Genomic DNA, 27,118 nt, shown 5'->3' on the forward strand with positions numbered 1-27,118 from the left:
GCGAGCAAGGAGGCCTACAAACCTGACTCCGTTACACCAGCTCTGTCAGGAGGAAAGGGACAAAATACATCCAACTTATTGTGGGAAGCCTGTGGAAGGCTATCCGAAACGTTTGACCAAAGTTAAACAATTTAAAGTCAATACACTCAATTAGTATTTGGAAGCATTTAAACGTCTGACCCACTGGGAATGTGATGAAAGAAATAAAAGCTGAAATAAATCATTCTCTCTACTATTATTCTGACATTTCCCATTCTTAAAATAAAGTGGTGATCCTAACTGACCTAAAACAATGATTTTTTACTAGGATTAAATGTCAGGAATTGTGAAAAACTGAGTTTAAATGTATTTGGCTAAGGTGCATGTAAACTTCCGCCTTCAACTGTATGTTGTGAATTTATTTGAGCTTTGATCTGTGCTGATGGTGCCTTTCTACAGAGGCCTCAAATTGCAGAGTTTGTCTACGAAGGGGAACGCTCATTGCCAAACAAGAAGATTGACTCCGCTAAATATTCAATCGTCTATTATTAAAAAGTCAATGGATAAAAAGTGTTCATCTAAAAAAAGTTAATAATGCTATTGTTTATCACAATTGAAATTAATAAAAATCTGCCTATTGAAACCAGAGCCATATATCAAGAAACTGTTTGTTTTCCTTATTGCATGCAGTTGATCACTAATTCACTACGGTGATCCATGTAACATGTGACCAACTCTGTCCTCAATATGGTGTAGAGGCCAAGAAAGCAGAAGTAGAGGTTGAATTGAGCTGATTTTGCAAAGGCCTGCAGCAGCTGCTCCTTCACCATGCAAAAACATGTGGTTTTCACAACTTTTGATATGGCGACATCATTGCTTCTTTTTTTTTATATTGCTTTTAGACAGTAGAAACATAAAACATGTACTGTAGCTGCCAATAATAAAGGATACACATGGCGTATGAGCACGGTCGTCTTGGCTATATTCAGAGTTAATTTATTCACATCTAAAACAATGCAGTACCTCGACACATCCAGTGACTTGATTCTGTTTTGCAAAGGCTCTGTTGCCTTTTTTCGTGTGGAGGGAGCGGAAATGTGTGCGGAAAGTCTGAGGTTTGAGACAGGAAGCCTGCAGAGTTCAGATAACGACACCTGACAAGCGCTCCTGTTTGCAGTTTAGGCCACTATATTCTTTAAATAACTTTGACAAAAACAACTGACTTTATCTGGATGTTTTAGTAAATATCCATGTTTCAGTAGATGGGCCTTCATATTTAAGTTTTCAAAGTGTGTGCGCGCGCTTCTAAATTACGCTCTCTATGTCACTGTAATAACATACATTTTCAGTAACCAGAAGTAGCCTATTTTTTCCCCCGCTCAGGTTATCCAAATAAAAGCCTAAGTACGTTAGGCCTATATGTTGTAATAGCTGTAGGGTATGAAGAAAAGTAATGATCATTTCGTTATACGTTTCTGGAAGTGATTTGACTTCAGTGGAAGAGAAAACAGGATGGACACCTGCAATGCGTGAAAGTAGGCTAAAGTTGTTGGTTCAAAACATATACATTTTTATCAATTTAATCAAGTTTAATAACATTTTAATGTAAGTGGTTTATTCCAATGCCTTAGCTACTTCAAAATATAATCAACATGGTTCCTCAACCAATTTCAAAACCTGTTAAATCGTTTATTTCGTTTCGTTATTAGCCTCTAAATTGATATGTTTCGTTCTGCAAATAGACTGAATTGATCGTGAGATGTATAACCTTGGCGGAAAATCCATTCGTTGTTTTAGTGCATTTTTTTCTCAAAATTGAAGGTCCTTGTTGTTTTATAGGACACGCTATTTAATCTGGTCTACATATTTTTGTCGAACTATTCGTTAACCGTTTGGTTAAATTCACCCTATTATGTGAAAATAATAATCAGCATTGCTATAACAAGGAAACCTCAATACGTTATATTTGTAATTGATGCTGTTCTGTTGTCTTGGTCAGCGTTTGTGCCCCACCTTCATGAGAAAAATGCGTTTCAGAACAATTCGATAAGTCAATATTTTATCTATTTCAATAACAGTTAGGCTACATCTAATAGCTTAGTTATTCTCATCAATTTCGGTAAGCTTTAGGTCGTCTTTACATTACTCCATTTTAATAATTCGATTAAAGAATAATAATTTACTGAAGTCCTTTTGTTAATTGGATAAAATAATCCTAACAGTTATTCATATGTTGTGGTAATGATGATTAATGTTGAAAGAAATGTAAAATATGAAATACCAGTCATCTCATGGATTTCGATCCTCCAACTCTATGGAAAGTGGCCTTATACTCCAAATACGTTCCATGGCGCAAAGACACCTGCCACGAGCGCGCTCCAATAAACTTGTACTGATCAAGATTGCTTATATGCTGTGTAATGTGCCTCAAAGGCGTCGTCTTTATCATAAATTGTGACAGGTGCATCACTTCTTTAAATTACCTTTAACTTTCTTTAGACTAGCATATGTGCTTTTAAACCAGGAACGTGTGCATAAAACTTGATTAAATGAAACAATTAAAATCGCGAGTTTTGCGCTCCCCTTTTTACGCGTGTAGTGCTGGACACCATTTCGTTTTTATCGGTGTGTAAAGATGTAGTGGTTACTTGTGTTATTAAAGAGCCGACATACAACCACGAACGGGAAGGAAGAGGAAATTTTGTACAAGAAGGAAAGAGTGGGGACCTCGCATCACCGCTTTGCCTCTCTCACTCAGCAAACAGACGTGCTAACCGACTCAGTGGGTGGCTGCGTATCGTTTTCACAAGCGACATTAAAACCAGTTCAATCGCCTACCTTTATCGTACAGTCCATTGTAGCAGTCACTCAGTCGTTGATTCTCATTTAGTCATTTAAACACGTTATAACTAGTCTGGATAGCCTGACTGAATCGCATCAACCCATACACAAGCGCATTTACCCTTTGGCGCAAACCATTGCAGCAACAATTCTTGCTTGGTCCATAACCGGATGGCAGCTTTTTTTCTCTCTCTCACTCTAAATTGGGAAGTGAAGTCACTCTAACAACGCATTAGGGTTGGGTCCCTACTGGTGAAACGAAGTCCTTTTTAATTTCTTACAACATTGCACACAGAAAACTGCTGATTAGCCTACAAACCAACGATGACAATCTTCCTAATCTGACTGTGCGTAAAAGTTGATCAGGCTGATGATTGGACATAGAGCAATTAAGGTGCAGAGCTGTTGGGCTTCTGTAGGCTTTGCTCCGAGTGTTGTTATCGTCCAGCAATGCTTTGATAAGTATTTATTGCCATCATGCATTTTGACGTGCACAAACACATTGCATCATGTGTGTTTCAAGCAACATGTCATTTACAACTGAATGTAGGCCCATTTCTAATTTGTTCTTGGACATTGTCGAGATACATACATTCGTTTGTCATTCAAAAGCCTGTTTCTTGCAACATTCTAAACTTGAATAGCCACATCCTAATAACCATAGTGGTAATGAACATTGTAGAGCCTTCCTGTAGTTTTTCTAAATATGACTCCGGAAATTGCAATTTATGTCAAAAAATCTCTGACCGCAAACTTGCACACTGTGATAAAAAGAACCGCCTTCCAAAGTAGGTTACACAGTAAGACCATGTTCCCCTTAGCAAACAGATCACTAAATGTTCTCTGACAAATAACCATCTATCGTCGATGTAGGAAAGTGCATATTTTAAGGCCTTTACTTTTTAAGTCTGCAAGTCGATCTATATATAGATGGAGACTATAGATATGGCTATAATATGATAGGCCCAATGCACTTCCTTGAGGTTGAATGTAAAAGGTGACTTTAAACAAATTCACAATATATTGTTTTATGATTTAATAGCGTGCAAAGTTAGACGATAGAAAATGTGAGTTTCTGTATTTTCATAGAAAACCTTTGCCTTTATCAATTTCCATGGGGTTATCATGAAAGCTATCACACATTGGTTATGCCTCAATCTGGCTTTAACGCATGCATGGAGTAGCCCAAACCTACTTTAGTTTGTCTATCACTATAATGTGTTCAGAAAATAGAAACTTTCTTTGGCCATTTAGGTAAAAATAAATAAAAATAAATAAATAGCCTAGATGAGATGAACCCAAGCCCGATAACAAGGCACAGCATTAATAGCCTACTAGTATACTTAGATTTATTATGCATTTTCTGTCTTATACATTTAACATTTTCTAATTTGTGAAAGAAAATAACGAAAAATAGTTGAACTGTCCCTTCAGTCCACTGAACAATGTTTAGGCCTATTTTTTATTAAGATCATCGATGAGATATTTTGATTGAGGTTCTGGCATTGTTCAGCTTTGTAATATTCTGGAGTTTTTCATTGTGTCATTCAGTTGGTAAATCAGTTGAGTTGATGATGGACTCGTCATCATTAGGCTGGCCAGGAGGTTGTGTAACTAGAACCCCCATGTGTCCTTGTCTGGAGACAAGGGGGGGGGGGTCCCAATCACGACTCGTGTCTCCCACACCGTACACGACTTGGCAGCTCACTTTTCCAGATGTATTTTTTCTCTGCTGAGGGAAAATTGCGGTGTTTGTTTATACAAGGCGCTTGTGCCGGCCTTATCTGCTCAGGCCACTCACACCGTGATTTCAGAGCTTCAGCATGTAGTTTACGGGCTATTGTTCTGTCGAATGGCTTCTAAAGATATGCTCATGGCCTCCCACCTCATTATAACCAACTTGAAAGTTCTGATTTTTAAAACACCCTATCTGTCCCCCGCCCTGTCTCGCATGGGTTTGTGCTTAGTCGACGTTGCCAAGCATAGAAAAGGGTCATGATTTCCATAGATTTTTTAATGACTAAGTCAATAGCCTATTGATAGGCATACATGCGTTTTGGTGTAGCCTATTAGGTATTCGCTATTGACCTAATTGGGGAAGACATTTTCTCAATACATAGGCTATTTTTAAACTGGCCTAATTTAAATAAAATAATTTGTAGATCAAGTTGTATTCCTATAAAATAATATATCTAGGATTACACTAATACACTCTCCATTCATTATCTGATCATGAATGGGTTGTCAATTTATCATGGGAGTAAGATAGCCAAATGGGCATGCAATGTTAATTCGATTTTGGGCGCTCAATTGACCATTTTATGATACATTTTTGTGAATGGGTGTGTGTGTGGCTGCCAAATCTGTGTTCGTGAGTCGTGGCTGACGTCACGGCCAGTTAAACCGCAGTTTTTTGGGACAGAGGAACGGGGAGTCACGAAGCAAGATGACACATTCCTTTGCGCCGGGGAGCAGGCACGCCCCTCCAAGCTCCGCTGCTTTATAACGGGACTGGGCCGGGCAGAGGGAGACAACACAATTGTAACTCTGAACTCCAAGTGGAAGCAACTGTTCCCGTCAAAGATGTACTGGGATACCATCCTGAAATCCAACGAGAGAAACATAGACACCAGAGACTCTAAAATAAAGGTAGGATTTTGCATCCTGCGGTTTTAAGTTTGTTCATGTATGCAGCCTGTACGAACACTTAAAATGATTAAGAATGCAATATGTATTTACATTTTCAGAGACCATTCGATTATACATATCAACCAAAGCTGTAAAATTGTATGAAACAGATGTTCCACAATAAAATGGGCATGGCATATGTATTCCACTTTTTCCACACAGATGGAGATGTACCAAGCTGGATATTATATGGAAGACTTCAGAACACAGGAAGTCCCTGCTGGTTTGGACTTTGCATCATATGGTAAGTCATGTTCTCATTGGATAACATATTGATAAACACTGATCAATGTATCCGTTCAGATTGAACTACACCCCAAACCAAATAACTGCCACCAACGCCACTAGAATTATGATTAATCATCAACTTTAATAGTTATCATTTTACACTCTGAAACTAACTTTCGGAGTATCCACATTTTTCTATGATAAGATTTTGAGCTATGTTTCCTGTAGCTCTGTGTAGTAGTTGAAGGACAAAGGAAACGTTTTTTTGCGGAGTTAGTATCTCATCAGCCCTGTCAGAAACTCAAAATGAGACCTTGACATCTGCTCCTTCTACTCAACTGAGGGCTGCATCAGGAAAAGGGGTGCTGGGGTGTATGTCCATGCACTGTTTGTAGGAATGTCAGTCTGACTGAGGGAGGTAGAGTGAGATGGGGTGGTCGGGTTAAAGACCCTCCCTCTCTCTTTCCCTAATCCTTTCCTCCAGACTTCCTTCTCCAACAGATTTAGATACCCTCTCCTCCCCCTTCATCACTACTCTGTCACACTTCCTCCCCTGGCGTTTCCTCCTCTTTCCCTCTGTTTCCCCTTCTCCCGCCATTCAACTCAAATGGCTATGGTTGAGATTTTGTTCTGGGTGCTGCAGAATAGTTGTTGAATAGATATATTCATGTACTATTATTACTATTATTAAACGTCAATAAGAATAATGAGTAATAGTAGTAGACCATAACATATTATTGCTTGTAGAATAGCAGTTGGACAATCTTTAGAGATTTACATTTACATTTAAGACATTTAGCTGACGCTCTTATCCAGAGCGACTTACAAATTGGAAAGTTCATACATATTCATCCTGGTCCCCCCGTGGGGAATGAACCCACAACCCTGGCGTTGCAAGCGCCATGCTCTACCAACTGAGCCACACGGGACCGTCAGAGATACGCTTATAACCCCTTCATAGCATTATAACCTGTTACATTCTAAACCAATTCTATTTCTATTCCATGTTGAGTTCTGTTCAGATCTTCATGCCTTTTGACTCATCCCCATCCTTCTCTTCTATCTCCGTGACCTCCAGACTACAGTGATGAAGACCTGTCTTTTTTATTAGACAGTAAAGGACCGGGGCAGCAACAGTATCCAGAGAGTTCTGGAGAGCCACAGAAGAATCCACGTCCGTACGACAACAAAGGTACACCTATGAAGACTCTTACAGAGACTCTTTAACAACCACTTTATTAGACCACTCTGATAAGCATTCTGGGGGAAAAAATCCCTGGATAGGCCTGTCAATGACCATTGACTAACTTCCGGTGTTGCTCACGTGTTTTTATTTTTGACGTCTTTCATTCTTTTTTTTCAGTAACCTCAAGTGACTCTGTCCTGTTCAACCTGGATTCATACCCAGAGTTTAACTGTTGGGCGTCATACCCAAGTGGTGAGTGTCAGTCCTCTATTCTCTAATCCATATGTTTCTATCATTTTGAGAATGATTCTATTATCAACACCTGTTGTAGTATTAGAAATGAATGAATATTGATCATGATTGTTCATTCCTTTTTTCTCTCTATTCATTATTAGATGGGCTGACTTTGGGCCAGTCTCAAGCGGGGTTCCAGGATTCCACCCAGACGTACCACAGCCTTGTGCCCCTGTGTTCCCCAGCCCAGAGTGGACAGTTCAGCCCGAGCATGGAGAATGCCAGCACCTGCAACTCTTTCCTCCCTGGAAAAGGAACGAGCCACAGAGGGAGCCCCAGCACTGTCAGCCTGGACCACCTCAGTAAGAAAGAACACACATTTTGAGACATAACACAAAAAAAAATGTATTAACCAATGAATGACCATTAGGCCTATTTGTGTTTAAAAACATATTGCCTGTTTTTGCTTGTAGGCTGTGTAATATCTAATTCATATCATTTTTTAAGCTGTTTGTTATAACCAGCTCTTCTTTGTTTATTTAACTTATAAAAATAACCACACAGAGAAATCCATAGGCTATGATTACTTGGATAATATTTACAATGTCTAACTCCTCCTCCTCCTCTTCCATAGATGAATCTGAGCAAAGCTACACCCGTCACTCAGGTGAAAAACTGTATGACTCAGAAGCACAGAAGACCTCCTTCTGGCCGGACTACCCCTCTCCCAGCTATGGCGCATCCCTGCCGCCCCCTCACCACCCTCCATCTTGTTCCTCAATCCCTGGACCACAGCAGCACTCAGAGCAGTACTGCTCCCGTGTGGCCAAACGCAAAAGTGCACACTCCCAAAGACCCGAGAGGGAAGGAGGACAAGTGATGGGAATGTCAGTTTATCCAGGTAAGACTAGTCTCTTATCATGACTTATCATTACTACTGTTATACACGTGTGTGTGAGCAGGGGTAGTATGTGTATATTGGAGCCTGATTGTGTGTTTGCTCTAGAATGTGATTTTGTCATTACTGTGTCTTCTTTTAAATAGAAACAAATTCATAGTATATCTTAAGACTAGCAGGCAAATAAACAACTTTTGGATCCAGTCTAGGGCTAAAGACGATACAATTCAGAATTTGTTCATGTGTATTTTCTCTCTATTCAGGATCAGGGCCCATCCAATTGTGGCAGTTCTTACTGGAGCTGCTTCTAGACTCCGCCTGCTGTACCTTCATCTGTTGGACAGGAGACGGTTGGGAGTTCAAGATGTCCGACCCAGCAGAGGTGAGTTTCTCTATTGATTGTGAGAGATTTTAACCACTCGTAGTAGGAGTTGGAAACCAGCCCAGGATTGAGCAGTGGGAATATGCTATCAGGCGTTTGTGGTTATTTTTTAACAACCACCCCTTTTGTGTTTCATCCAGGTGGCCAAGCGCTGGGGCCAGTGTAAGAACAAGCCCAAGATGAACTACGAGAAGCTGAGCCGCGGCCTGCGCTACTACTACCACAAGAACATCATCCACAAAACGACAGGCAAGCGCTACGTCTACCGCTTCGTCTGCGACGTGCAGGGGATGCTGGGAAAGACGGCACAGGAGGTCCTGGCCAGCCTGAACATTTTACCCACGGGTACAGAGTCATCCTGGCAAGGCCAGGGGGCACCAGTATTATCGCCAGAGTCCAGCGAAGCATGGGCGTCGCAGTAGGGGGAGTGTACCAGCAGCACTGGTTCTCATTGGTGCTATTGTCTCTTGATAGTGTTATGGCTACATCACTAGAAATATGCTATGTAGAACAAACATGCCTCTTAGACATGTAGAAAAGGAATCACATTGGCTCTATTTATGGCATTTCTATCTGCAACATTAGACAATGTTTGGTGTAACACTTTTATTACCAAGTGATACAGTAGTAGCCATAGCTGTGGGAAGTAGGGGTGCTAAAGTAGGGATGCAGCACCCCCTGAAAATCAGAATAAAAAAATTCTGTAGTAGCCTTCAATTTGATTTCATTTTAGTGTATGACTTACCTCCTATTAACATCAGCAGAATAAGAGCTCAATGAAACTGTAAGCCCAGTTGTCTCCAATACTGATGCTCTTTATGTTAATTACATGGTTAGTGATTAACAACCCCCCTCCATCCTCAAGTACTTCTTGCCCCCTCTAAAATAATGGGTGCATGACACCACTGCTTACCACCCATGCTGTTGAACAATGTTCAACATTAACTTTGACTGTGAGGATCTGTCTATTTTTATATCCTAACATATCTACCTCTTTTATTGCTGACAAAATAAAGCTAAGAGGGACAATGCTTGTTCTGTTGAATATAATGTGTGTGATTTACATGATTTAGGGAACAATGTTGTTTGTACAATTTTTGTAAATAAACTGTACATAACTTGAAAATACTATCTTAACTTTTCTGTATTATTTCGAAAGGTATAAAGGCCTATATTTAAAAAAAGAAAAAACTAAAATGAGCAGGCAAAAATATATGCAAATAATATAATAAATAATACATTCGTTAGATAAATGCTAAATTAATAATAATGGATTAGGTTATTTTGTTTCTTCTAGAGTGTGCTGATGGACCTCCCCTCGGCCTATGACGTGAGACGGTGCGAAGATATACGGTATCTTTAAGAGAAGACAGTCAGTAGCCTATTAGACAACATAGAATAGAAGACACGTAGCCTAATCTCACAAAACCTGGTTTAAATTACAGGTTGGCATAAAATAGGCCAAAAACCGTTGGCGATATATTAATCGGTGTCCTGGAACTGACGGAATTCAAGAAATGTAAGTCGAATAAAGTAGGAGGCACGTCCATCGGACATTTAAAAAAAATATATTTAATTTCATATCTTTGAAAGGTTTAGAAACCACTTCAGTTATCACAAAAGTAGGCTAGAACAAACCTTTATTAGACCTAGGCCCTAAATAAATTGCATTGAAATGTCCATGACGTATGGAAGGAAAATTATAAGGAAGTTGACAGTTTTACTTTCACTTATGCGAGCATTCTATTTTGCTCTTCTGGGCAGAATGATATCAGACAGTAGCATATATTCCATTTGCAACTCAAAATAGGCCTAATACATTATACCATAAACACACATTTCGATTGCTTGCTGATTTAGATCAATCTTTAGGCCAACTATTCATATTTTTATTCGATTGGTGGTGTCTCACGAAGCCTATTTTACAACTCGCAGAACTTGCGTAACATCGGGTGCTGCAATGTCCGGTGCACCTGGACCAAAGAACATGATCAAAGGTAAACACTAAACCAGGTGTTATATAGCCTAATGTCTCAAATATGCCGACGTTATTAAAATGTATGTTTTGCTGTAATTAGTGATGGTTAATGGGGAAACATTCAATACCTTAAGTATTCTACCTCGATGAACAATCACAAAAGTCCTTCCTTTTAATTTATTCTTCAACCTACTGTAGTTGCAACTGCTGCCCTCCTCTAGAATCCTCAACAGCATTTTTCACTCCCTATAGCCTATTTAATCCTGTCTGAATTAGAAAAAGTGCATCACGCCTACCCTCCAATTTGCACACCCTACACACATGCACACATACAACATTAAAGGAGGCATGTAGAGATATAGGCCCCTATCAAATATATTATGTATGCTTTGCATTCCATCACTGTCAAAAGTCCCAAGTCATGTCCTCTCTCTACCTCAGAAAAACACTTTGTGGACCATCACCGGACGGCCCTGATCGACAGAGTGAGCCAGGTGGAACCCCTATTGGATAGACTCCTGGATAACGGAATCATTACCCAAAACGCCTACAGTGAAGTGAGGGCTAACAGAACCAATCAGAAAAAGATGAGGGAGCTTTTCGATGGCCCTCTGAAAGCATGTGGGCCCAAAGGCAAAGATATATTCTTAGATATCCTGATGGATTTGGAGCCATTCCTGATCAGTCACCTGAAGGGGGAATAATGAGGATATGAGCCATTTTTTTAAGGCATGCAACAAAAATATGATGATAATAATGCACTCTGTTTGACAGTGTATTCTTAAATTGGAAAAAATGAATTGTCTCCAAAGTTTGCAATAAATTAAAATTCTTTTGATTAGCAAATACTGTGTGGTGAATTCTAATCATCTAGCTTTTTTAAAACACAACAATAGAAAACATACAAACAAATCAAATCAAAACAAATGATCAAATGTTATTAGTTACACGGTATAAAAGAGGAGGAGAGGGAGGCAATGCAAAAAGTCTGGGTAGCCATTTGATTAGATGCTCAGGAGTCTTTTGGCTTGGGGGTAGAAGCTGTTTAGAAGCCTCTTGGACCTAGACTTGGTGCTCCGGTACCGCTTGCCGTGCGGTAGCAGAGAGAACAGTCTATGACTAGGGTGGCTGGAGTCTTTGACAATTTTTAGGGCCTTCCTCTGACACCGCCTGGTATAGAGGTCCTGGATGGCAGGAAGCTTAGCCCCAGTGATGTACTGGGCCGTTCGCACTACCCTCTGTAGTGCATTGCGGTCGGAAGCCGAGCAGTTGCCATACCAGGCAGTGATGCAACCAGTCAGGATGCTCTGATGGTGCAGCTGTAGAACCTTTTGAGGATCTAGGGACCAATGCCAAAACTTTTCCATCTCCTGAGGGGGAATAGGTTTTGTCGTGCCCTCTTCACGACTGTCTTGGTGTGCTTGAACCATGTTAGTTTGTTGGTGATGTGGACACCAAGGAACTTGAAGCTCTCAACCTGCTCCACTGCAGCCCCGTCATTGAGAATGGGGGCGTGCTCGGTCCTCTTTTTCCTGTAGTCCACAATCATCTCCTTTGTCTTGATCACGTTGAGGGAGAGGTTGTTGTCCTGGCACCACTCGGACACGTCTCTGACCTCCTCCCTATAGGCTGTCTCGTCGTTGTCGGTGATAAGGCCAATGACAATGACACTGTTGTGTCATTGGCAAACTTAATGATGGTGTTGGAGTCATGCCTGGCCGTGCAGTCATGAGTGAACAGGGAGTACAGGAGGGGACTGAGCACGCACCTTTGAGGGGCCCCTGTGTTGAGGATCAGCATGGTGGATGTGTTGTTACCAACCCTTACCACCTGGGGGGCGGCCCGTAAGGAAGTCCAGGATCCAGTTGCAGAGGGAGGTGTTTAGTCCCAGGGTCCTTAGCTTATTGATGAACTTTGAGGGCACTATGGTGTTGAACGCTGAGCTGTAGTTAATGAATAGCATTCTCACATAGGTGTTCCTTTTGTCCAGGTGGGAAAGGGCAGTGTGGAGTGCAATAGAGATTGCATCATCAGTGGATCTGTTGGGGCGGTATGCAAATTGGAGTGGGTCTAGGGTTTCTGAAATAATGGTGTTGATGTGAGCCATGACCAGTCTTTCAAAGCACTTCATGGCTTCAGACATGAGTGCTACGGGTCGGTAGTCATTTAGGCAGGTTACCTTAGTGTTCTTGGGCACAGGCACTATGGTGGTCTGCTTAAAACATGTTGGTATTACAGACTCCGACAGGGAGAGGTTGAAAATATCAGTGAAGACACTTGCCAGTTGGTCAGCGCATGCTCGCAGTACACGTCATGGTAATCCATCTGGCCCTGCGGCCTTGTGAATGTTGACCTGTTTAAAGGTCTTACTCACATCAGCTGCGGAGAGCGTGATCACACAGTCTTCCAGAACAGCTGGTGCTCTTATGCATGTTTCAGTGTTATTTGCCTCGAAGCGAGCATAGAAGTAGTTTAACTCGTCTGGTAGGCTCGTGTCACTGGGCAGCTCTCGGCTGTGCTTCCCTTTGTAGTCTGTAATGGTTTGCAAGCCCTGCCACATCCGACGCGCGTCAGAGCCGATGTAGTACGATTCGATCTTCATCCTGTATTGCCGCTTTGCCTGTTTGATGGTTCGTTGGATGACATAGCGGGATTTCTTATAAGCTTCCGGGTTAGAGTCCCGCTCTTTGAAAGTGGCAGCTCTAGCCTTTAGCTCAGTGCGGATGTTGCCTGTAATCCATGGCTTCTGGTTGGGGTATGTACGTACGGTCACTGTTTGGACGACGTCATCGATGCACTTATTGATGAAGCCAATGACTGATGTGGTGTACTCCTCAATGCCATCGGAGGAATCCCGGGACAAATTCCCGTCTGTGCTAGAAAAACAGTCCTGTAGCTTAGCATCTGTTTCAACTGACCACTTTTTTATTGATCTAGTCACTGGTGCTTCCTGCTTTAATTTTGGCTTGTAAGCAGAAATCAGGAGGATAGAATTATGGACAGATTTGCCAAATGGAGGGCGAGCTTTGTATGTGTCTCTGTGTGTGAAGTAAAGGTGGTCCAGAGTTTTTTCCCCTCTGGTTGCACATCTAACATGCTAACATGCTGATAGAAATTTGGTAAAACGGATTTAAGTTACCCTGCATTAAAGTCCCCGGCTACTAGGAGTGCCGACTCTGGGTGAGCGTTTTCTTGTTTGCTTATGGCGGAATACAGCTCATTCAATGCTGTCTTAGTGCCAGCCTCAGTCTGGGGTGGTATGTAAACAGCTACGAAAAATACAGATGAAAACTCTCGAGGTAGATAGTGTGGTCTACAGCTTATCATGAGATACTCTATCTCAGGCGAGCAATAGCTCGAGACTTCCTTAGATATCGTGCACCAGCAGTTATTTACAAATATACATAGTCCACCGCACCTTGAGCATATAACCAGCCAGCTGTATGTTGATAGTGTCGTCGTTCTGCCACGACTCTGTGAATAATAAGATAATACAGTTTTGAATGTCCCGTTGGTAGTTTAATCTTCCGCGTAGGTCATCGATTTTATTCTCCAAAGATTGCACGTTTGCTAGCAGAATGGAAGGAAGTGGGAGTGTATTTGACCGCTTACAAATTCTCAGAAGACATTATGTACAAAATAAGTAAAAAAATAAGTTACAAACAAAAAAGCACAATCGGTAGGGGATACTAAAACGTCAGCCTTCTTCTATGGTGCCATTGAATACATGTAGTAACATGGTGTTATGTAGCCTATAAAAATGAGTGAACAATACATCTGTGCTTAGGCTATGTCGTTTCTTAAACATAAACAAGCATACGGCCATTTGAACATAAACGTCTGCTTATCATAAGAGAGCCATTGATAGCCTGGTCCTAGATCTGTTTGATCTGTCTTGTCAATTAGTTGTCATTGTTTGCATAACATGGAGCGGCAAGGACTGGCATGATGATGGCACAAACAGACTGGTATCCAGGAGTGTATCTTTGAGTCGCATTAGAGTTTCTATTGAACACATTCAGGTAGGTCCCTCCGTTTCATTTTTTCTGCTTTGTTTGCATCAGTCTCTTCTGTTTGGTTTCTTTTGGTTGCTATAGCTAGTGAATACAGGCTACCGTCCATATTTGGCTGTCTGTAGACGTAGATGGGATAATGGCAGTTCATGTGCTAGTCGGAACTAGGAAACTGCATTTCCGATTTACTAACTGGTTGAACTAGTCTGAACTAGGAAACTGACATTTCTGACTTCCTAACTGGTTGTAGTTGCTCAGGTGCTGCGTTCAGTCAGTTAGCAAGTCGGAAATGCAGTTTCCTAGTTCCGACCAACACATGAACGCGCATTAGCCTGTTTTTACAAGTTCCAGGGAGTTCTGCCTTTAGTTGCATGTTCAACACATTCACAGTGTATTTTTTTTAATCTTTGGGGAGGACACATCATCTGTTTAAAATTGCAGGCTACTTGCACAAAATGTTATCTTAGTAGGCTTGTGTGACAATGCTTTATTTGAACAAAACACATTTAATATTGAACAGTCAACTCAATGTATTTGAAATAAAACGTAATAAAGAAATATAAAACACAATTCATACACCATGCTGCTAGCATAATCAAAAGCCACAGTTGTTCACGTTACGTTTTTGTCTTCAGTGTATCTGTAGTTTAATAAAAAACACAGGATTTGGCAAAGACTCCTACTCCCTGCATTCATTGGGAGAGTTAGGTAACAGCACCAAACAAGCATGTCCGACCCGTTCTAATTATACCAAAGTGATCCGACCTGATTGTTGTCTGGCGCGGAACCTAGTGGGAAATAACACTGTCTGAAACTAATGAGAAGATCGACTGTATTTGAATAAGGTTAGTGCAATTAGTATCTTGTTAGCTCGATGCTTTGTTTACCTAAAACGCGCAAAGAACGATGCAGTTAGCCATGGAGCTCAGCTAGCATGATTTAGCTTCTAGCTATCCGGGTAATAAAGATGACAGCTAGCTACTGGTGTTCGTTCATAACACGGGAATAGTTACTGTAGTCACCGATTACATGTATGTGAGGTTACATGCTGTAGCTTTAATGCATGTGACAGTAGGTGTCAAATTAAGAAGTGCATAATTCCATCAAATATTGGGTACCACCAATCTGTTTCTACTATCATTCCACTCCTTATCAATCCCTGGAAATGACATGGAGTACAAGGAGGGGCATGTTAGCAAAAGTGGTTCTGTATTTCAGACTAGACCACTACCAACAAAATGTAAACAATGGTTCAAAAGCATCCCATGACCTTTTCAAATGCATGCTATGCTTCTCTATGCTAACAATTAAGTGTGGGAACAAATACAACAAGCAACATCATGTTTCTTGTCACTGTTGGGCAGGTGTGTGCTTCTGCGTGCCACCAGCAGAGATGAGTTACGCCATGCAGCTGTTGATTCACCGTGGGGATTTCTGTCATGGCCACACGCTGATCCCCCTGGCCCTCCGGTCCCTTCTCCGCACGCTGAGTTCTGGTCCCCGTGTGAGCCACAGCCTTCGGGAGAGCTACCAGCTGCTACAGCTTGAGCTTCCGGATGAGGGCGAGAGTAGCCCTGCGCAGGTGAAAGAAGCCTACCTACGCATGGCCAAGCTGTACCATCCAGACTCGGGCGCTGCTACGGCAGACGAGGTGCTGTTTGCGCGGGTAGAGGAGGCATACCGCGCCGTGCTGGCACACCAGTCCCGGCTTCAGAACTGTGGGGGTTCGATGGAAGACGAGGAGGAGAAGGTGAAAGGCGTGGCTCCTCAGCACCGCCAGTACCTGAGCTACGAGGGCGTGGGCTCTGGGACGCCTAGCCAGCGCGAGCGCCAATACCGGCAATTCCGAGTGGATCGGGCGGTGGAGCAGGTCCTCGACTACCGCCAGAAGGAGCATGAGACGGCGGCTGCAGCCGAGGGGGCGCTGGTGGAGAGGGACGTCCGCCAGCGCAGCCGGCAGATCAAGGTCACGCAGGCAGTGGAGAGGCTGGTGGAAGACCTCATTCAGGAATCCATGTCCCGGGGAGACTTCCGCAACCTGAGTGGCGCCGGGAAGCCCATCAACAAGTTTGAGCACAACCCGTATGCCGACCCCATGACCCACAACCTCAACCGCATTCTCATCGACAACGGCTACCAGCCACCCTGGATTGTCACGCAACGCGACATCAGAGAAGACATCGCGCAGATCCGAGAGAGACTGCTGCAGGGCCGGGCGCGTCTCGCCGACTCCATGAACCCCAGGGAGCATGCTCAGTGGCAGCAGCTGTGTGGGGTGGTGGCGGATGACCTTATGAAGCTCAATAAAACGGTGGATAACTTCAACCTGATTGCGCCCATGCTTACCATGCAAATGGTCCACTTCAGTTTGGAGCGTGAGATCGACCGCGCAGAGAAAGCAGCCATTCAAGGCAGACAGGAGAGGAAGAGGGAAAGAGTGAGGGAGTGGGAGGAGCAGAGAAGAGAAAGAGAAAGGGAGCGGGAGAAGAGAAATCAACACTCTTGGCAAGGCGGCCTGCTGGCATGGATGCAGAATTTACTAAAATGAGCAATGGGCCTTGAAGCAAAATTAGATAAAAAAGGATATTTCAAATCAAACTTTTATTTATAATTCATTTACACAGGTGTCAACACACTTCGAGAGGATAAGACGGAGGTGTTGAATCATTTGTCTTTTATGTCATTTGCAGTGTTTTTGCTACATTGGGTTGATTACAGTAGCATGTTATAACACACAGAATAATAGAACAAGCCACTACTACAACATGGTTACTTGATCTTACTGTAACTCAACTGTGCTTTACAATAATGCTACACCGTGTCAGTGTCTGGACCTCAGGACACAATGGTAATGGTATCGGACTACAATAATCCATTTAATGAAATAGTTTTTATCTACGTTTATAAGCTAAGCGATTCTAATTACATTGATTTGTTTCTTTGCTGAATGAAGGAATGAAAGCATAGAGTACTCAATGTTCGTTATGAATGAGCTGAGTTCAGAAACTGCTCTGAACTCAAATATGGGGAAACAGAAACCTCTGAATATTTTTTCGCACACTTCCAGTCAGATGAAAATCTCTTTAAATAGAACGAATGACCGAATGCTAAGCTACGATGAGTGGAAGTGTGCAGTGACTTTTTCCAGTTTTGCATTTTGCCTCCCGCAACTTCACTAATCGATTATGGGTGTGTGCGCTAGATTCTGCCTATGATTGCATTACAATAAGAGGTACTGTAACTCTATCTCTTTCTCACTTGTCATCGTGACTATAATATGTTATATTAGGATTGAGAACATCAACACTATTATCTCCTCACTATCCATCCCAACCTATCCTGGGAGCTGCTCCAATGCAGCAGGGTTGCAGATGACCATGGGGTTCTTCCCGTTGTCTCCAATACGTGTGTCTGCCCCATGCAGTGCCTGTGTGACGGCCCGTGGGAGGGTGAGTCCTTTGGTCCAGTCGTGGGCAATGTACTGGTGATACGGATCGTGGGAGCTCTCTAGCTTCTTGGAGCGGATGTAGCTCAGCATGATACCAAACGTGAAGAAACTAAACATACCTACCATCAGTAGAACGTACACAAATCCCTGAGCTTGAGCCTTAGGTATAGCTCCGCCCACTGGGTGAACGGCATGTTGGGTAGTGTAGTTCTGAGAGAGTACTGGGACCAGTAAACCTGTGCCGTTCAGACATTGCTGTAGGAAGGATAGCAAGAGAGTCTGCAGCTCTGTGCCGTTTAAGTGCAGCATTGCTGATCTCTGCTGGTTGTGGAAGGGAACTGCTGCTCTGTCAACTGATGAGGGAGGAGAGCCTTGGTCAGTACGCTCGCACAATGAGACACAAACAAAAACACACATTGCAGAAAGTCTTAACACAGACACAGCACAGCCAATTTGACACACACAAACACACAAACTAATGCTGCAGAACTCACTTCTCTGTTTTCTTGCTGTGGATAAAAATATTTTATCTCTAGTTGCTCCGATGGCTTCTGCCTCAGTTTCTGTTGACTTACCTGTGAAAACATGGTATTACACATCTAAGACACAAGTGTGGAACAAATTAGCAATCATAGAAGAAATATGTAAAATGAAGAGTGCAAATACCTTTGGAAACTCAAGGTATTGTTGCTCAAAGGCGCAAGTAGAAGAGGATGATGGTGACCTTTTTAAATAGAGTACTCCGTTGATTTCGAGGTCTCCAGATCCCTTAAGGGTATAAACTGTAAGGTAATCTGGTTCCACCTACACTTCCACTCCAAGACTTGTCTTTCTCTCTCTCTCTCGCTCTGTCTCTCTCCCTCACACACACACACACACACACACACACACTGACAGACACAAAGAGCTTAACCACGTCAACACGTTTAATGAGCCATAGATGTCATGTCAGAGGTCAAGGTCAGAACCTCCGCATGGTATGGTAGTGGTGCCGTGTGATTTACTCTTATGACCGCAGGACACTGTGGTTCAGTTACGGACACTTCAGTACAGTTAAACCTGTGTGGTAATAACTCTGTTATAGTTGTCTCCATAGCTATGATCACCTGGTCAACATGCTTCAGTGTTGTAAGGTGTATGGTCAGTTTGTGGTCACTTCTGGATTGTCATATCTGTATGTATGGTGAGTCTTATGTTCATGTGTGGTTGTGATGGAGCTAGGCTGTAGAACAAAGCGGCATTCAGACTGGAGGGAGAGTGGCGAGATTAAGTTACAACAGGAGCAAATCACAAATCACCTCCAAACGTCCTAGCTATCCCACTGCTTTTCCGTGTGTGTGTGCGTGCATGCGTGTGTTACATAGAGACTCACCTTCAGGGGCCTAAGCAGTCCAGCGAACATTCAGCATTGCAGACAGAATGAACAACATATAATTGTGTCAATAGTCCATTCTACATGATAAACATATCCCAGTGACTAGACGCCAGGCATTCTGCACCTAAGGAGTCCTTGGGACAATCTCATAATTTGCAGATAAAATATTATTTGACTATGCCTTTAGATGTTTGGTGTAAGCCTATACAAAACAAATATCCTATAATCCTATTGTATCTTTTTCTGTGACCTCTGGAATAATTGTATAACTTATCATTATTGATCATATCTTACTATTTATTGCTGAATATCAAGGTTGTGTGGTCTAAATTCTCATCCGTTAGCAGAGTTTGCCACCTGCTGGTTATTTTGGATTAGTTTGTGCCAGGACCGCTGGCTCAGTTGCAAATGTTCCATTCAAGACAGATACATCCTTCAAACACAAAAGGAAAAGTCCCGAGTTTGTGAGCACATTTGATTTGATTTTCCTTGCTCCATATATGACAGTTCAAATTCTGCCTACAAACACTATGAAGAAATATACAGTGGCAGGTCAAAACGATCACACTCAACACTTCCACTGCAAATCAACATTCATTACATTCCTATAGGTTGATCATGTCAAATACAATTTTTTTAATCACTTTGGTACTACTTTCACAAGTGTGTGATGAAATTTCACAACTCAAAACAGATCATCAAAAAGGCAGTTTTTTTTTCAAAACTTTAAGTACATTTTCAATAGACTAAGTAAAACAATCTTACAGTAACTTTTTCACCAAACCTAATCAGTGTTTCATCTAGAAATACCTTTCATATAAAGTAATTGCCTTTCACAATGCAATGCTCACAATACTTTTAATATGACCCTCTTCTCATTTGTGTAATGAATACGATGGGAGACAGAGTGCTGGTTTCAAGCGCAGGGTGCAGCAGGTGTTTAATTGTAAAGGACCACAGGAAGAGGCAGGTAGCTGGGTCCAGGGGCAGGCAGAAGGTCATACACAGGGGTCCAAAAAGGTAACAGTACAGGCAGGGAAAGGCTAATAACGTAGTCCAGGAGATCAGGCAAGAGGTTGATGACAGGAAATCCGATAGGCAAAAGGTCAGACAGGGAATAGGCAAAAAGGCGTCGTTAGTGAGGATGGCCAAAAACTACGATACACGGGAGGACTCATACGGGAAAAAACAGCGCTCCAAATAGAAATGTGTATCAAAACAAACAATACCTCACAATGATGGGGTGCAAAGAACTGAACTAAATAGTGTGTGTAAATGACATGCAGGTGTGTGAACAGGTAATCAGAATTCAGGTGATTGGGATCTGGAGAGTGAGCTGCGTTCAGGGGATCTATATGTTTGAGAGTGTGAGTTGGAAGCAGACGTTACAATTTGTTTTACAGACATGCCAACATGCACGCATTTTGCGTACCAACTACGCAATTCTCTGTCCATGTACGCAGTTCGAGATCCGAGTTAAAAGTACGCAGAAATGAATAGGGCCCGATTTTTTTTTTTACATATATATATATATATATATTTACATGTTAATAAAAAATACATCCACTGAGTAAATCTAACACCCCGATTGTCGAGCTGCAACACACAGACATGTACGGAGTTTGTGTCAACGGACATGGAGATTAATACATCATTATTCGACGTAGTTACCCCGTGTCTGCCCCTCCTGTTTGTTGTGATGCTGAGTTTGCCAACTGTCAGCTGTACGTAAACACATGGACAAATCCCTTTTCGACTCCATGTGTTGTGGAAAGGTGAACACATTGTTTCAAGCTAACGTTAGCTTACATAAGATGGACATTCAGTGGGCTCCAAAGTGCCAGCAGTTCACTCGCATTTGCTAGTTCAAGAAATGAAATGCAAATACGAAAAATAACTGGTCGCATTTGTGCGGTTGTGATATACATTTAATTCTGCGTCCCATTAGTTGTGTTTTCCACGTAACATTACGAGGATCACGCAAGCTGATAGACTGTAACTGTAATTATGATCCACGTCACAAAAATATCACAAAAGTACAATAAAAAGTAAATATAAACATCTTGGCATTAATTAAATGGAGTCGGGTGTTTAGAAGACTGCGCGATGAAGAATGAATGAGTGTCCGGTTTTAGCTATAGAGGCAACGCTTCAAAAATGCCTTTGCAGGTTTTATACATTTTGAACATCTGAAATGATGTATGCGCTGCAAAGAAATACAATAGGCACCTTTACATAGGCTGAAACACCGGACTCTTCTAGCGAACAGTGCTCAGACCATCAGATGCAGGCATCATTAGCCCAATACATTTAAAAGCAAATTATTGAAATGTATGCTCATTCAGCTGTGCTTCACAAGTAATACAACAACTGATCTATTACCGGTGTGATCATATAGCCTACCTCAAATTTTGAAATATAATTAAACAAATGTCTCCAAATACAATGCATTCATTGTCAGGGCAATTCAAGCAAGGCCAATATGCGGTGATAATGTATTGGGCCTATAGCTTACTGCACAAACCGCATTGCTACAGAACTGTTTTTAATTGGTTAATGTTGCATAGGCTTACGTTTTTAAGTCATGTTAAAAAAATCTGAGTGGTAGATCTCGGCTTGCATTTTGACTGGGATTTTGACTCAGAAAAGGTTGGTGACCAGTGTTCTAGAGTTTTCCCTGTTAACACTATCAACATTTCCCTTTAATGTGGCAATGGTGATCGAATCAACGCAATATTAGCCACTTTCAATGCAACATACCTAAACAAAATGTACTATGCAAGAGATTTTGTTGTAGGCAAAACGCATCAGAGTAGGATTCTATTGCATTGACATGCAATACTCAGCCCGTTATTTACACAGACCGGTGTGGCATAAATGATCAGAGCTGCAGTAGGCCTATATGCAAATAGACCATTGCCATATATGGATCTATCCCATTTACTTTGAACTAAACTGTGATTACAGCGTGAGCGGTCGTGAGTAGATGCACATGTTTTGAGATCAAAGCGAGAGCTGCATGTAGCCATGTGCGCATTTTGTTCTTATGCTTTGCTAGTTAGTGAGTTATTAACCCATTTATAGATCATTTGTAGTCAGCAATAGGGGAGTGATTGCTTCCTACAGGAGCACAAAACCTATATAACTTTGATATGCGAGTCAGGTAAAGAGCTTTTTTTTTTTTTTTACTTAAAGGGGCAGTATTATATTTTGAGACAAGCTTGAATAAGCCAAGTAGCCAATAGGCAGAGGATAGCATAATTTGTCTCATTCTCTGTAATAATGGTATGGGAATAAGAATTCATTTTATTTTGTAAAGTGGTTTCTTGCATCAAACAACACAACATTTTCAGTCACCTCCTTGTCTGAAGGACAAGTGGATAAACATGTTAATATCAAGCCTTGTATGTTTTTTCCCCCGAAAATCTCATGGAATCTAGGCCTACATTGAAACCCACACATTGGCTACTACTGTAGGCTGAATGATAGAACAGCTATTAAAATGTTAAAATGTTATGGGATGCATTTTCTCCTTTGTTTTTGATGGCAGGCCACTCTGGTAGGACTACATTATGATCAAATAGCTACAGTAGCCTACATTACTTGGATCCTACAACACTGCACACCTTATTGAGCAGCACGCCTGTCAAGGTGAAGGGGTCACCTATGTCATTCTGTGGGATAATGTCAGGTTCAGTGGAGATTTTAGCATGTAAATCTTGGTGGGGAAAACGCCCCAATTTTTTTTTAGATGCATGCCAGCAAAGTCACTGAACAATACATTAATTGCACTATAACGGCGACAAGCGGTGTCCACAAACTGTTAGGGCCTACATAAAGCTGTCCCCAGGGGCGAAGATCTGATATCAACCTTGGAGGGGACAATTACATTCAATTTTCTCAAGAGCAATTCCTGAGGGGGACACCAAAAGTAGTGCTGTAACACATAGCATACGTTGTTAAATGTATATTGAGGAACCATAATTCCTACAACTGGATAATTGATAGGTACAGTAGTTAACTGAAGGGTTTTCCCAACTTGTTCAAATGTTTAAATCATTATAATTKTACTACTAATAATAGTTATAGCAGTGCTSCTTACCAGTCCAGTATGTATGCAGGTATTCGTACTTACAAKCAYCAATATCAAGAAAGGTCAGTAGGTGACAATGGTACTGTACACTGTATGGGTGTAGTTTTCATAAATACAATGAACATGGTGAGATCACATCTAAAAGAATCTCCATTGAGAACCATCACAAAGTTGGTCTCCGTATTGAATTGACCTTTTAATTTGASTTTTTCTGATACATTTATATAGTCATTAAATATGTGAACCTGGCCTGAGTCTACTACAATATCTTTGCAAGAACAAAAAGCTTAAAATAAGTACAGTTCTAAAAGCAAAATAACTACTTCAATGAAAAACCCAAATATAAACAGATAAGCCTGCGCAGGTCTGTGGTCTCAAACTTTCAAACAGCAAGCTATGGACAAGTATGTCGCAACAAAGTATGCAATTTTAAATAAAATAACATGAAATAAATAATTTGTAAGTGTACTGAAAACTACTAAACAAAGAACAAATATCAATTACACCAGGGGTTCTCAAAAGGGGTCCATGGACTAATTGCAAGGGGTCCGTGAAAATAAAAAGTGTAATGAATGTAGTCAGTACCACAAGGTTTCCAGTAAGTGTTACATATAATATAGAGGGGGTGGAGGTCCCTGAGGGACCGCTCAAAACTTGCCTGCCTTGCCTCAAAATATGCAGGGGTTCCAGTACCCCAAAAAGGTTGGAGAACCACTGCTATACACACTACTGAAACAAAAGAACGAGCAATGTTTGCGGGTTTCCTCACAACACATCATGTTGCCACTTTCGCAATGCCCTCGCTGTTGTCTCCGACACCCTGTATAGCCCAATAAATCCTTGTGAGGGACATGGTATGGTCAACATAACGCAGACAGACATTCTCCTGTTCAGCACCAGAGACATCTTGAGTACCATCAACAATTAATGAAAATTGTACAAATCGGAGAGACCTAATCTCAGTGCAATGCCTCGAATGACTATTGACCATGATGTTCAGAATTTCATTCTGTGCTTTGGGGCCTGTGTACATTGTGGTAGCGCTCTGTTAACCACTTCAGTAAAATGGGATCATCCTGTTCTGCCCTAAATTTCAAAATCTGGTATAAATTCCCACTGTCATCCGTGTGGCCTCTAAAGGCTTGTCCCTGTCTTACTACATGCGTGCCGCAGCGCCACGAACTAACAATTTTCATCAAGCAATGCCTTGCGTCATCCTGCTGTTTACCCCACGTGCTGGATAACTGGACACTGAATTGGATTTAGCTGGTGTGCTGTTACAATTACAAAGTGGCGTTGGGTTTGGCAGTTTTGATGTGCTGTGAATTTTTCAATGGCTTTTTCTCCAGTTCCTAAATCCTGCACTAATGAAGGAATCTGTCTTTGGCCAAAAGATGGCTGGCTTGAAAACCCTTGGCTACAGTGAAAACACAACACTCCTTTTATTGATGGATTATAATGTAGCCAGGGGAAATCGCGAAACCATCTCTCTTGAAACGTCAACACTCTGTTGGCAAGAGTTTGCGGTTCTATAAATTGTGGGTGTGGCTGATATGGTTTTGTGCCATCACTGTGGTAACTGGACAATGCTGTGCCACTGTCCCCTATACTGGTGCTGCTGGCAACAAGGGTGACACTTGGTCCTGCCGTGGCTGTGACACTGTCCTCTGAAGTCTCTCTCCCTGGCTCTTTCCCTTTCACCACCCTAACTGACTCACAGTCTGTCTCCTAGAAAATAAATAAGGTGTTTGCCGTACTCCTAACTACCGGTACCCAAAACTACACAATTAATCACAACAGCAATACCATTGCCGTAAACAAATCTTAGTTTAGTCACCACTTTAAGTTGAGAGTGGGGGTATCCATGGCATTTTCCAATTATGTCCCTATTTTACAAGTCAAAAAAATTGAGAACCTTTCATAATGTTGCCAAACAAAGACTCAACAAACTTACCTGAGACTCCCTGTCTCTGCCAATCTGTCCCTGCATATCTGTCCCCAGCTCTGCTGTCTGTGTGCCATCTGTTGCCTGCTCTGCCTAATGACATCATTGTGAAACATTTCCATTAGCATTTCACTTCTTTCTTATGAACATTTTATCAACTAGTCTTTGAGATATTAGGCTACTAGAGTTCTTACTATGCGTTTTGGTGTACTGACAAATACTCTGATGTCCGTCTTCTTACTTTTTTCTGCCATTTTTCTACCTGACTGGCTGGCCTAGCTGCACACACACATTTACACAACACATGCTGCAACCTTTTGTAATTTTAATAGTTTGTTTCATATTGGCTGGCTTCCAACAATAGCTGAATTTGTAAAGCTAGCGAGCACCAATTCCGTTTCTGTGTGTTTGCTATAATCTTTGCTACCTGGTTAAATAAAGGTGAAATAAAATAAAAAAAAGTTCACTAGCGATAATTTATATTTTGCAACGAGATCATTATATATATTTAAGACAATGGTAGAAGAGAGTGTAGTTCTGTTCTGTTCAGTTTGGACTTCAGTTTATCGCTAACCTTATCACAGGGACGTCGAAGCACTACAGCTGCATGCTGATCTTGGATCAGTGTGAACCCTGCCAACATAAAAAATAAATAAATAACATTGCTATGGACCTGCTATGGATTGACTGGATTAACCTCACGTCAGTTACGTACATGTCCCTTTCGGACAGTAGATACGAACCCTCGATTACCTTGCCAGCTAAAGAACTGGCAGTGGATCAAACCATTGTGAGGCAAAGGGCGGGGGGGGTCGCAATCTTTTGAAACTTAAAAACGCGCTATTAAGTGTCTATAATCAGCACAAGTGCTTTCATTGCGTATTATTKATATTATTGAAATTACATAGTTATGTTTACAGTGATATATTGGGGGGGACAAATCATATTTTTCCCAAGATGGGGGGGTCGTGTCCCCCCCGTCCCCCCTGGGATTTCCGCCTATGCCTGTCCCAACAGCAGAGCTTTCTTTCCAGGACAATGGAGTGAATCCTTTCCACCGCTACACCTTGCTATTAGCGGAGCCTTGTCTGGCAGCGAAACAATTAATTCAGCCTCGTTTACTGCCTTTTTAAAAAACATAGCTGATATGGTTGAGTTGCTTAAACAAATGTGGTTTCTACTGACAATTGTGATGTACAAAATTTAGCATACGGGAACGATGAGCGGACAAGAGGCATTTCCTAATTTTGATTATGTCACGCCTGCTCCCGCTCCCCCTCCCTTGCGCTCGAGGGCGCCAGGCTACCCGTCTTTACACGCATGAGTCACCATCATTACGCGCAGCACCGCTCATTGGACTCAGCTGGGCTCCTTCACGTGGTTGATTGCCCCTGTATATCTGCCTGTTCCTCTGTGGTGTTCCCTGTGTCTGCATTAATCGTTGTTATGTGTTCCTGTCCAGACGCTGTTTTGTGTCCGTCAGTTAATAACCCTTCACTCCCAGTACCTGCTTCTCATCTCCTGCGTCGATCCTTTCAGATTAAGACATTAATGAGACGGACATAGTCAATATAACTATGTGTTCAGCACTTTTGAAATGTACATCAACAGAATGCAGAACATGGGCTGCTCTTACAGTATTTTCCCTGTACACCAAGTCAGAACCGTATGATAAAGGGGGCATATAAGCTGACAATGAAACCTCTTACAATATTAAATTACATTTTTCAAAAACAGGTTATAGGCTACGTGTGCAGCACCACCGAGTCAGAACAGTAATGTTAGGTGAAATTAAGAGGTGAAAATAGACCAAATTATTAGGGTGAGGCA

General features: G+C 41.8%; 3 protein-coding genes across 7 annotated transcripts; all 3 read left to right on the forward strand.

Annotated features, from left to right (window-relative positions):
* Nucleotides 1-5,072: 5,072 nt before the first annotated feature.
* Nucleotides 5,073-9,286, forward strand: LOC112068604 (protein C-ets-2). 4 transcript variants are annotated; one of them, XM_024135778.2, is made up of 8 exons: nucleotides 5,073-5,469; nucleotides 5,671-5,752; nucleotides 6,815-6,928; nucleotides 7,100-7,174; nucleotides 7,318-7,518; nucleotides 7,791-8,057; nucleotides 8,318-8,436; nucleotides 8,577-9,286. In XM_024135778.2, exons 1-8 carry the CDS (start codon nucleotides 5,404-5,406, stop codon nucleotides 8,856-8,858), a joined length of 1,206 nt encoding a protein of 401 aa, XP_023991546.1. In that variant the 5' UTR covers nucleotides 5,073-5,403; the 3' UTR covers nucleotides 8,859-9,286. The 4 variants fall into 4 exon arrangements, with proteins under 4 accessions (XP_023991546.1, XP_023991547.1, XP_023991548.1 ...); XM_024135779.2 differs by having other exon boundaries at nucleotides 6,815-6,910; XM_024135780.2 differs by having other exon boundaries at nucleotides 5,104-5,469; nucleotides 6,848-6,928.
* Nucleotides 9,287-9,758: 472 nt separating this feature from the next.
* Nucleotides 9,759-11,252, forward strand: LOC112068609 (apoptosis-associated speck-like protein containing a CARD). 2 transcript variants are annotated; one of them, XM_024135787.2, is made up of 3 exons: nucleotides 9,759-9,955; nucleotides 10,353-10,433; nucleotides 10,856-11,252. In XM_024135787.2, the coding sequence occupies exons 2-3, from the start codon at nucleotides 10,397-10,399 to the stop codon at nucleotides 11,116-11,118; spliced, it is 300 nt and encodes a 99-aa protein (XP_023991555.1). In that variant the 5' UTR covers nucleotides 9,759-9,955; nucleotides 10,353-10,396; the 3' UTR covers nucleotides 11,119-11,252. The 2 variants fall into 2 exon arrangements, with proteins under 2 accessions (XP_023991555.1, XP_023991554.1); XM_024135786.2 differs by having other exon boundaries at nucleotides 9,760-9,955; nucleotides 10,372-10,433.
* Nucleotides 11,253-15,053: 3,801 nt separating this feature from the next.
* On the forward strand, nucleotides 15,054-19,476 carry dnajc28 (DnaJ (Hsp40) homolog, subfamily C, member 28). The gene is made up of 2 exons (XM_024135782.2): nucleotides 15,054-15,272; nucleotides 15,792-19,476. Exon 2 carries the CDS (start codon nucleotides 15,821-15,823, stop codon nucleotides 16,973-16,975), a length of 1,155 nt encoding a protein of 384 aa, XP_023991550.1. The 5' UTR covers nucleotides 15,054-15,272; nucleotides 15,792-15,820; the 3' UTR covers nucleotides 16,976-19,476.
* Nucleotides 19,477-27,118: the final 7,642 nt, after the last annotated feature.

The sequence above is a fragment of the Salvelinus sp. IW2-2015 genome, unplaced genomic scaffold, assembly GCF_002910315.2.
Source record: "Salvelinus sp. IW2-2015 unplaced genomic scaffold, ASM291031v2 Un_scaffold596, whole genome shotgun sequence".
NCBI lineage: Eukaryota > Metazoa > Chordata > Actinopteri > Salmoniformes > Salmonidae > Salvelinus > Salvelinus sp. IW2-2015.

What these genes read in the sequence shown, in the direction of transcription:
- LOC112068604 (XM_024135778.2), top strand. Translation starts at nt 5,404, where the DNA reads ATGTACTGGGATACCATCCTGAAATCCAACGAGAGAAACATAGACACC. An exon ending in ACGTCCGTACGACAACAAAG is followed by an intron (nt 6,929 to 7,099) that starts GTACACCTATGA and finishes CTTTTTTTTCAG; the next exon opens with TAACCTCAAGTGACTCTGTC. An exon ending in TGTCAGCCTGGACCACCTCA is followed by an intron (nt 7,519 to 7,790) that starts GTAAGAAAGAAC and finishes CCTCTTCCATAG; the next exon opens with ATGAATCTGAGCAAAGCTAC.
- LOC112068609 (XM_024135787.2), top strand. Translation starts at nt 10,397, where the DNA reads ATGTCCGGTGCACCTGGACCAAAGAACATGATCAAAG. An exon ending in ACCAAAGAACATGATCAAAG is followed by an intron (nt 10,434 to 10,855) that starts GTAAACACTAAA and finishes TCTCTACCTCAG; the next exon opens with AAAAACACTTTGTGGACCAT.
- dnajc28 (XM_024135782.2), top strand. Translation starts at nt 15,821, where the DNA reads ATGAGTTACGCCATGCAGCTGTTGATTCACCGTGGGGATTTCTGTCAT.